Here is a 10593-nt window from a genome sequence, read left to right as displayed (position 1 = left end):
TGAAAAAACAAAAAAAAAGGCATTCTTGTTCTCCCATAGACCATATTGTAATCACATTCCAAACGATTTCATGTCACATTGAGTAGCAACAAAAGCACAAAAAGTAATTTAATCCAAACTTGTTCAAAATGGTTTGTAGAGATGTAGCTTAAGTTTACTGATACCTCCCTTCATAACAAATTTAAACAAACGACCAATTCACAAACATAAAGCTGATACAATGAGCAGTATCTTCTTCATTCAGAACCTTCCAAGCCACGGCTTTCTCGTAAGAAACAGGCCTACCCATGCTCGATAAACAGATTCCGCCTTGGAGACATGCAAAACCCTGTCACAATATGAGAGTTAACATGGTTAGAACATGCTTGAATGCTCCCGCTCTCTCAGAAAAGACAAGAGAATCACTCTATTCATTTCAATTGTGCTTGGCTAAGTTTGGCAAGTGTATAATAGCACATTGTAATAGCAGATAGTAGCTACAAGACTACCCAATCACTGCCTCACTAATTGAATAGATTCCTCACAAAGGAGTTACCAACCTGTTGCATTATCTGTGGGAACTCAGAGCAGAGATTTTTCCTTCCATGTTCGTCAAATATTTTCTCCAAAGAGATATCTTGAAGTGCAACCAAGGTTGTCTCGAGCATGTCAAGACCACCCTGGTTTGCAAATGTGAAAACTGGCATAGCCTGCATAAATATTGAACTTCAGCACCCATATACCAAAAGATTTTAGAACTGGTAGCAGATGAGAACTATAAACAACACCAATGCTGTCAAAAGTCAAAGTCACAATCACGAAGTCTTGCTTCTAACGCATAGTCCAGCTGAATATTTTCCAGAACAAGATATACTCCCTGTGTCCCAACTCCCAACTTATGTGATTCATTTTCCTTTTTAGCCTGTCCCAAAAAGAATGATGCCTTCAACAACAACAGGGTGTACACATACATTTAAAAACAAGTGAACTTTAAACTAAAAATTTTACCCTTAATGAGATACATTTATAGCTTTACAAATATATGTCTTGTTTTAGACCACAAGTTTTTAACGACTTTCTTTCTTGAATTCTCTGCTCAGTCAAGTGCATCACATAAATTGGAACCGGGGGAGTACTTGAATTCTAAGATTTTGCTGAAGAACCTGTTTACATGAGCATGAGACTGTAGAGAAAGACGGTCAAAGAAAGCAAACCTTTGCAGAGCAGCAGATAATAGCATCTGAGTGATGCCATAGGCTATCAAGGATAGATTCACTTCCTTCACTACTCAATTTCGGAAGCTCCACACCCAAAAAACGCCTTGTAAAAAAGGGAGAACAAGAGTCAAACACTTAATTAGCAGTGGACAAAGATGCAATAGCTTCCTCATATACAAATACCCTATTCAAGAAAATTTCTAAACGGAAACACGTAAACATCGTTTGCACATCAGCACTTGCAGAAATAAAAAATGAAAAGAAATCGAACTTATTACAAAGAGGAATCAAATCCCTCTTATTTTCAGAGGAAAGCAACACATCTCAGCCATAACAGAGGAAAATACAAAATGGTTAATTGACTGCAGAAAGATGAAACATGTGGCACGACCATTATACAACAGAACCAATATAGGTTGCCAACAAACCATGATACATCGAATAGAAACAGATGGCACAGTTTATTGAACTCGGAAGACAAAATATATCATGACATGACCAGTATACATCTAAACCAACATAGGCTGTCTCCAACCCATGTGTTTCATTTAGAATTGGATTTAGAAAATCACATACTTATATTTTAAGTGACATGCAAGTATATGCCACACCTGTAACTTTGGCAGATCCACCGAGCTAGTGTATGAGCTTCAGGAGTCCCCAGCGGCAGACGAAGGCCTCCCACAGAACCGAAGTTGGATGGAGAAAGTGCCAATGCAACCCTTTGAACAGATGAAATGAAGCTTCGTACATACTTTCTAGCCATTGATGCAACATTCTCTTGCATGTGGCTTTCAAATGCAAACTGAAAAGCAATTGTCATAATAGATTTTGATGTGCCACCAGTTGACTTGAGGTCATTAGCCACCTTACTTCCTACTGGCCCAGTTTCAAGAGCAGAAGTAAGATCAAGGGTGCGATTTGGACTGGAGGCTTCCTGCATGAAATTGAACATTCTCAAATTACTCGGTGGATAACAAGCAGACAAGGAAACAGCAGAATAAGAAGTGATCAAGTGATCAAGTGATCAAGTGATGAACATGATACCTTAGCAGAGTCTAAAGGAATAATGCGAAACCCAGAAGGAAGGAGTGGTGCATCATCAGCAAACGAGGCATCGATTGGAGCAAAAATGAGTTCAGCACAGGTACCAACAGCATTTTCATCCATTCCACTGCACAACTGCCAAAAGCACAGAAGTCAAGGCATTGTAAACCACATTTAGAGTCAAAACAGCCATTTTAACCTTGCATACTCAGCTTTCCATACAGGTTTGACCAATATTTTGAGTCCGTCAAATCTTGTGGCATCTTAACAGAGGTATCAAGAATCTGGATACTCACTATTTGGTTATACAGCAGCCTGGTGATACTAAAGATGAACATGCATGGTAACTTTCGTGTTTTAGTAGATCAGGAGAACAACATACGAGCATGTGTTATCTATAACAATTTTTCTTGTGGATCTGGATGGTAGTCCAAAACCAGAGTTAACTATATCTTCTCAAATAATTACATAGCCCACCATCTAGTATTAAGTCTGCTTATATAAAGCTATGAGTTTTGTTAGAACCAGTAAAATTTCTCTACATAGGAACAATATTCACATGTTCAGGAATAGAACTTACTTGCAATAGAAACATATCTCTTGGCATTATAACATCTTCCGGGGAATGGCAAACTCCTTCCAACTTAATGACCTCCAGCAACTACTGAGCACAAAGGAGTTTGTGATCAATATTAATGACAAGGGATCAACAATAATATTTGTCAAAGAAATGGACCTTACAACTAACTCAACCCCTTGAGGATTAGTGTTTTAAAAGATAAATGACATTGAAATGATAGAAATTTCAAGAAAAATATAAAATAAGTGCAAATGTACATAGAACTGCTTCATCTTAAAACATTAATCAAAATCAACAATTGACTAAAAAATAATCAGAAATGCTCATCTAAGGGAACTAATCAATTTTTTTTCAAAAATTGGGTAGAAATTTAGAATATAACCTTTAAAAAAACGAAGAAGAAACTTTTACAATCAAAAGCATCAAATCAGACCAAGTGATGAAGAATAATGTGTTTTTGCTTTGTAGTTTGCACATTGATCATTTTTTTTCTTAAACCAAAAAGACGAATAGATAGAATAAAAATTAGGGCCAAGAATAAAAAAATGTTTTGATTTTAAAGTTTTTTAACATTTAAAAATTTAATAACAAGTTAAATTTTGTATTTTATGGTATTAATTTAAGGACTTATTTAGCTATTTTAATTTTAATTACAAGAGGCTAACACCCCAAAACAAAACTAGTAAAACACTGGTGAGGATTTCCAAAGATCATATAAGGAGACAACCCGATGTGGCACTCAACACCCCCGGCACTCCAGGACTGGACAGCTGGAGCATGGACAATATAAGATGGGGGACCAACTTCGGGTGAAACAAGTACTGGGATGAGATGGCCTTTGATACCATGTAAACATATGACACTTGGGCCTAATTCAATCTAAAAATTTAGCTCATGAGAGGAGGATTGTCCAAGTCCAAAGAAGCAGACCACCGGTCCATGCACCCATCAATGTGGGACTCTAACAGTATCCAAAGAAGATAGAAAGATAGGCATGCCATTGACTAAATAACATCTAAAAACTTGCCTCTTCATGTTCAACAGTATGTGCCAGTGGAAGTATCACTTGACCCCCAAAGTTAGAGACTCGAACCCCAGGTAGGCTGCAAGGACCAACTTTAACAGCTGCAGCCGAGTAAGCATCAATATTGTTGTCTACCCATTCTGATCGATGCTCACGCAAAAACCTGAGAAGTATCGCAGGAGTCACACTCTGAACAAGAAAAAAGAAGATGTCAAAAAAGTAAGAAAAGAATATGGTCAAGTCAGGATAAAGTACATGAATTCCCCAAAAAAAGAAGGAAGATGTTGTGTAAAAAAAATTGCCTAGGAAAAGTAAGTGATCACGGGTAATAACAGAGTATACAAATTTGACAACAAGACCTCTATTTAACCATTATATGATTTTTCAAGCAATAAAATATACAGAATTTGGGCAGCATATAATCCATCCACCATACAGAACGATCATCACCACTATATGCCATTAGAAAACCAAGCATCAATTTTCTAAGGGGTTAAAAGCAGCAAAATGTATTTATCTACCTATCATAGTAGAACAGCTTAAAGGAAATTTAACATAGCCAAGCCAATCTAGCTACACTATCAATGTAGTAAAATGGTGTTTTCCCTTTAATTTGGTTTTGTATCCCTGCCACGAAATTAAGGTTTTTTGCAGCCCAAGCACAGAGACTCGGAAGAGAAGAGAACGACTAAGTAAGCCAATTAACTTAATGATTCCCATCAGTATTCTTAATCATCTTGGAATTAAAGTCAATAGTATCAGAATTCTAACAGTCATTCGACCAGTTAGAGAATGAAGTGAGCTTGAGAAACATGGAGAATTAATTATTTGTCTATTCTATTAAACAAGAAAGACTGTAAATTGTATAATTTCAGCATAAACATACTGATTCAGCTGACCTGTAGAAGCATAGATGCTTTTGCACACAAAATTGCATTGCTTAGAGATGTAAATCCATCAGAAAAAGAAAGGTTTAAACCCATCAATTTGTCGGGGGATGAGTTAACAAGGATGGTGACATCATCCATTCCATCATTATCCAGCATAGACCAGCCTTCACTGGAGAAACCATTGAGAGCCTCATTGAACCCTCTGCCAAAATAGTGTAATGAATAGTAAATAGCAAGTAACTCGAACAAAACAGAAACAGCATTCATATAAAGCTAGAATTCAGACCTGTTCAGCCTCTTGCTTAATGCCCGTAGAGCTGCTGGTCTCCTGCCCCAATTAGTGACATTAGGCTGTGAAACTTCCAAAGTTAACTGCCTCAGTTGGCGTAGTGCCTGCATGGAAAGGAACACAATGATATCGAGCATCTGAAGTACAAATAGTGTTCTCGTCTTACATGACATGTTGCATCAGATTCGGTATAAGTTCTTACTGCCATTGTTGTCTTCTGAGCAAGCACTGCAGATGACTCATACAGTGGACGCAACACTTCTGGCACACTCCATGCCTGGCAATAATATTAATGATACATAAACGGTAACATGGCATACGTAGCTACTGAAAAATGATACATTTTCAGACATAATAGATGACACATTTACCTCTAAATTCATATGATCTACAATATGGACAATAGAGCCGCCTCCCTCACAAGGCCTAATCAGGTATCCGCTAGGCAGCATTTCCGCTCTCACAAAATTCTGAACTTGCGGCATACTTGGACCATTTAGAGTATTTCCCAATGACCTTTCACAAACCTGTGCATTTATTAAATGAAATATTGAATCATGAGGAATACCAAAATCTAGTTGCAGGTATAGACACATCAAGAAAAATGTATATGTCCACCAAACAGAATACTGTTTGGATTATGTTGGAGACATACTCAAACATTTTAAGGAGAAAAACAATATTTCAGGGGGCACATTGTGTGTGATACTCATAAACATCATGAAAGTGATACTGCATATCTTCCGGGGATGACAGAAAACAAATCTCTTGATTTAAGAAACCAACTGGAAAAAACAAATCTCATACCACAAAGCTACCATCATCCGTAACAGTAGTATAGCGTAACAGCCAGAAGTCACGAGGAGGCGCCAAAGTTGTTGGAGCATAAAGCTATACAGTAAGAAGCTTTCATAAGATCATCAAGCAAGCATAAAAGGACTGAAGGCGCGAGTAGTGAAAATTAGGGATAATAGTGACCTACCTGCATGTAAAGAAGTTCAATGGTTCCACCATTGGCAGTGGGCAGCATATTTAGAACTTCAACAGCCCGGCAGTCACGATACCAGGAAGGGCGATCCTTAAGGATCTCAGCAACCTAGAAGGAGCTCAGCCAATTAATTTTCAAATTATAATCCCAAAGAAGAACTAAGAAAAGATAACCAACTTACCCTCGTTGGATCTAAACCAACCAGGCCACAAGCTCTTGCTGCCATGCCAGTGCAACCATGAGAAATAGCAATGATTCCAATGGAATCCGGACCAGGCTAGTCATAATAGCATGAGCAATGATTAGAAAAACATCCTAGTGATATAGCTAAAATTAAAGTGAGAGAAAAGGTAGCTTAACAGTAATATGGTCCTTGCAAGCTGCAAGTAGAGAGGTCACCAGGGTGAATATCAATCACATGAAAGGCGTAGTTATGGCTTATACATTTCAAACCATAAATTATAACACAATATATAAACTTATACTCCCTCTGTTCATATTTATGTAACAACATTTCTTTTTTAGTTTGTTGCAAAAAAATCGCAATATTCTAAATTAGGAAACAATTAAAATCAAACTCCTCATTTTACCCTTAAATTTAATGACAACTTTATACCACACAAATGTTATGGACCACAAATTTCAAAATTCTTACTCTGTCTCATTAACTCAGTGTGCAGTCGAACTACGCTGCACGGATTGAAACAGAGGGATTATATGTTTAAGATTTTGGTTTGGAAAACAGTGTCTTTGATAATGCTAGCCAAGGGAATTCTCTATTGCTCCATAATTCATCGAAGATACTTATAAAGAAAAAGAAGCATCCCATTTCTTGCACTCGATGCAAGGACTTTACAGTTTGCAGATTTCAACATAATATTAATTGGAACAGATTAGCTGTGTGAATTTTTTAATCATGTGATAGTAGGCTAAAGAGACCATAACCAACCAATACACAGCACTTCCTTCACATCCCCACCTACCCCTTCAACCCCGAAAAAAACACGACACTTGGCTATAAAGAATAACTAAATTTATTTGTCCATTATTTTATTTATGATACCTTCATTCCAGGCATTTGGACCCACTCAACAGCAGTTCCAGTAGCCTTTGAAAGAAACTCTGTTAAAGTCTCTTCTGCAATGGACAAAAGTCTGGAAAAAACACAAAAAGTTGAAAAAATTGCCACAAGCCACTCACAAACACCAAAAACAAGATAAGAAAAGGACCCAACAACCATAATCCCACTGACCCTGCAGGACTAGCATCTCTTGGAGGATGCTGAGGTGTCAAGTGGTGTTGACCACTCGTTACCACTGATTCACAACTGGTGTCTTTTGAAGCAAGCTTTGTCTGCAAAACAAGAATCACACTTTAATCCTCAGTTACCTAAAAACAATAGTTGTTTGATGTAATGAAAGAAGAATTTTCACTTCAATGATGGAAAGAAAATCTTACAGTTTGAGTTTGCTTGCGAAAGTAGCCATTTTCATACACCAGTTGAGAAACTTGCTTCTGCAATCTATCATTCTCTTCCATTAATAGCTTGTTCATTGCTGACAGCTTCCTATTCACACCCTGAAGCCTTGATGACTCTTTCCTCTGTTTTTCCCTACATCTGTACAACTCAAAGAAACAATCAATTATACTTCAAATTAATTGGGGTCGCTATATGAATCCTTTACCTGGACTAACAACATCCAACAAGTCCTTACCCCCTACCTCGCGGAGGTAGAGAGGCTGTTTCCGAAAAAAATTTAGCTCAAGTGCAGCAAATCAAAGTAGTTATGAAAAAAAGGAAATGCAGTAGCTAGGCAATACCTTCTATTCTGAAACCAAACTTTGATTTGCCTAGGCTCTATATGGGATAGAATCGGGCATTCACGAATAAGCTGCTGGCGACGCATTGAACTGGGCTTTGGACACTCATGATATAGCCTTTCAAGAGCTTCAACCTGCTCAGGTGTATAACGGACATACTTTCCGTTATCTTCAATTGATTTACCATCCTTGCAGGACATTGACATTATGATTCCTTACAATCTAAACACCCCTTTTGTTTACACAGCTTTCCCAAGTCTTCAACAACAATTCAAACACTAGCACTTTCAGCTACTTGTCTTTTTCTATGAACAAAACCACAACATTTCCATTTTCTTGGTAAGATTAAAAAGGAGAGGTCCTAAAATCAAGATTCTTGATATGTAAACAACTAATTACCAAAACGAAACGGCGTTTATCCCTCAGCCTCAAGCACTAGAAAACATAAATCTTTCGATTTCAGAGCTCCCAAGAACTAAACATAGCAATTTTCACAATTACCAACATCAACTAAACATACATTATTAACCATTACGAATATCAACTAAATACACCATTATTTCATAAAGATCACTTTTTTTCCTACCCCCACTACTATAAAGACTTGTAACCTTCATATCCTCTGCCATCCACTTGCAAAACAGTAAAGTACCAACCTTTTGAATTCTGAAACAAGATTAGACATGGGAATCTACCAAAACTTTAAAAGATCCAATCTTTAATCCTTGTAAAGCAAAATAAACAAACCCCATAAACCAATCTTCCTAACTTTATCACTTCATTCCACTTTTCAACATCTTTAAGGGTTTCATCAATTTTTACCCAAGAAAGAAGAGAGTAATAGGAAGATTACAAGGAATGAAGTTTTCTCAAAAGGACAGATCTTGAATGATGAATACTATGGGCGGATTATGTTAGAAAAAAGGTAACTGAAACTTGGGAAAAATGACAGTAATAGAGAAAGGAGAGAAGGGAGGGATAATGTGATGATTTTTTGTTTGGATTGGTAAAGTGGTTTTGAGCTGTCAAATGTGTGGTTCGTTACCTTTTCTTTTCCTCTTTTGAGGCTACTTCTCTCTACTCTACTATACTCTACTACTGTACTCTGTGTGTGACATTTTGCTGACTGCAGAGCTGCACCAGATATGGAATATCTCTGATAGAGACGTCCCTATGCCCCTTCAAAATGATTCACCATGTTCCAATTATTAATTGCTCCCTCAATGTAAATTTATCATCGTTTGATTTGATACAAAATTAAAAAGAAAAAAAACATCTTAAAATTTAATTTATAATGTTAAGGGTGTTTATGATTAGATTAAAAAGATTTAAATTAGAAATTGAACCAATATAAAGAGAAGAGTATGTAATTTTAACCATTATTTAAGCATTTGGGTGGTTAAGGATGTTTATGATTTGATTAAAAAGATTGAAATTAGAAATTGAATCAATTAGAGAGAAAAATTATTATTATTATTGACAGCTTCAAAAATAATTTTTTACTTAACTAACTAAAATTAAATACATTCTGATCTTGCAACATGAGTGAAATATGTCTCTAAATTCTCGTTAAGTTGAGGAATTTTAGCTTTTTTTATTTAGAGTTTCATGTTTCTACAAGAGTTTGAGACCACTTGTTATGTCATGTGTCATAGCAATATGTATTTAAGTTTAGTTAATCAAGTAGATGTATGTCTTTAAAGTCGTCAATAGTTCAAAGACAAAACTAATAATTTGCAGTAAGCTCAGGAGTTTTACAGTACTTCTCTCTTTTTAAGAATCAACAACATATGCTACATAAATTGGAACTGATTAAAAAGATAAATGTGTTACATAAATTAAGACATAAAGTACTTATTACGTTTAATTTATTTGTTTAATTTTGATTTGATATGGAATTTAAGAAAAAAAAATTGAATTTTGTGATTTAAATTAAAAACGTATTAGAATATATTAGAATGTCTTTTAATCTTATGATATTAAATATAATATGCGTAAAGTTAAATTAAAGAATTATAAATAAGAAATGGGAGACAACTTCTTTTTAAGCAAACCAAAAAAAAAAAAAGAGTAAAATAAGGGTTGTTTGGAAAGCCACTTGGTAATTGGAATTGGTGTAATTACTAGGGTAGTAATTACTAGCCTAGTAATTACACTGACCTGTTTGATTGTCACAGTGTAATTACACTGTAATTACACATGTCTTGTTTGGATGCCACAGTGTAATTACACATGTTCTGTTTGGATGCACAATTGTAATCATAAAAATTATAATAAATTTTAAAAATAAAAATTAATTATTTAAAATTTATACTAGACAAATAAGAAACTTTATAAATGACATTTAAACTAAATATTTAAGATATATATTCTTTTTTGAAAAATATATTAATTAATAAACAATATTTTTCTGTAACTAATATCATGAAAAAATAATTGATTTATATTTTTTCAAATTAATATATTTCAATTGAATTGATCGTAACAACTAAAAAATGTGAAGTTTCTACGAACATCGTGAAATGCATGTTTGATAAAAAGAATAATATATAAATAAAAATGTCATAAATTATTAAATGTTTGACAAAATATAATCTATCAAGTCTAATTAAAAATGATGTGCAATATAAATTCAATATTACTAAAACAAATGAAACTGAAAATATAACATAGGTTATAAATTCAAAACAAAAAATTTAACATAATACTCTTAATAACAAATTCAACATAGCAATAAATATGATTTATTTTTATTTTT

At 35.0% G+C, this 10593-nt stretch overlaps 1 protein-coding gene across 1 annotated transcript; it reads right to left on the bottom strand.

Moving 5' to 3' along the window:
• On the bottom strand, positions 1 to 8932 carry LOC102595935 (homeobox-leucine zipper protein ATHB-15-like). Its single transcript, XM_006359407.2, has 18 exons — positions 7836 to 8932; positions 7473 to 7632; positions 7267 to 7367; positions 7078 to 7168; positions 6196 to 6291; positions 6009 to 6122; positions 5834 to 5917; positions 5398 to 5553; positions 5229 to 5303; positions 5024 to 5130; positions 4747 to 4939; positions 3851 to 4036; positions 2824 to 2904; positions 2244 to 2378; positions 1808 to 2133; positions 1194 to 1299; positions 540 to 689; positions 1 to 328 (listed from the first exon to the last, which is right to left on the bottom strand). Exons 1-18 carry the CDS (start codon positions 8039 to 8041, stop codon positions 182 to 184), a joined length of 2514 nt encoding a protein of 837 aa, XP_006359469.1. The 5' UTR covers positions 8042 to 8932; the 3' UTR covers positions 1 to 181.
• Between the last annotated feature and the right edge of the window lie 1661 nt (positions 8933 to 10593).

Source organism: Solanum tuberosum, unplaced genomic scaffold (assembly GCF_000226075.1).
Source record: "Solanum tuberosum cultivar DM 1-3 516 R44 unplaced genomic scaffold, SolTub_3.0 scf00297, whole genome shotgun sequence".
Lineage (NCBI taxonomy): Eukaryota > Viridiplantae > Streptophyta > Magnoliopsida > Solanales > Solanaceae > Solanum > Solanum tuberosum.
The sequence above is the reverse complement of the archived record's forward strand: the minus strand, read 5'-3'. Positions and strand labels throughout refer to the sequence as shown.

Coding starts and splice junctions, on each gene's coding strand:
- LOC102595935 (XM_006359407.2), bottom strand. CDS start 8,041: ATGTCAATGTCCTGCAAGGATGGTAAATCAATTGAAGATAACGGAAAG. Junction 7,633..7,835: donor GTTTGGTTTCAGAATAGAAG/GTATTGCCTAGC, acceptor TGAGTTGTACAG/ATGTAGGGAAAAACAGAGGA. Junction 6,123..6,195: donor TTGGTTTAGATCCAACGAGG/GTAAGTTGGTTA, acceptor AGCTCCTTCTAG/GTTGCTGAGATCCTTAAGGA.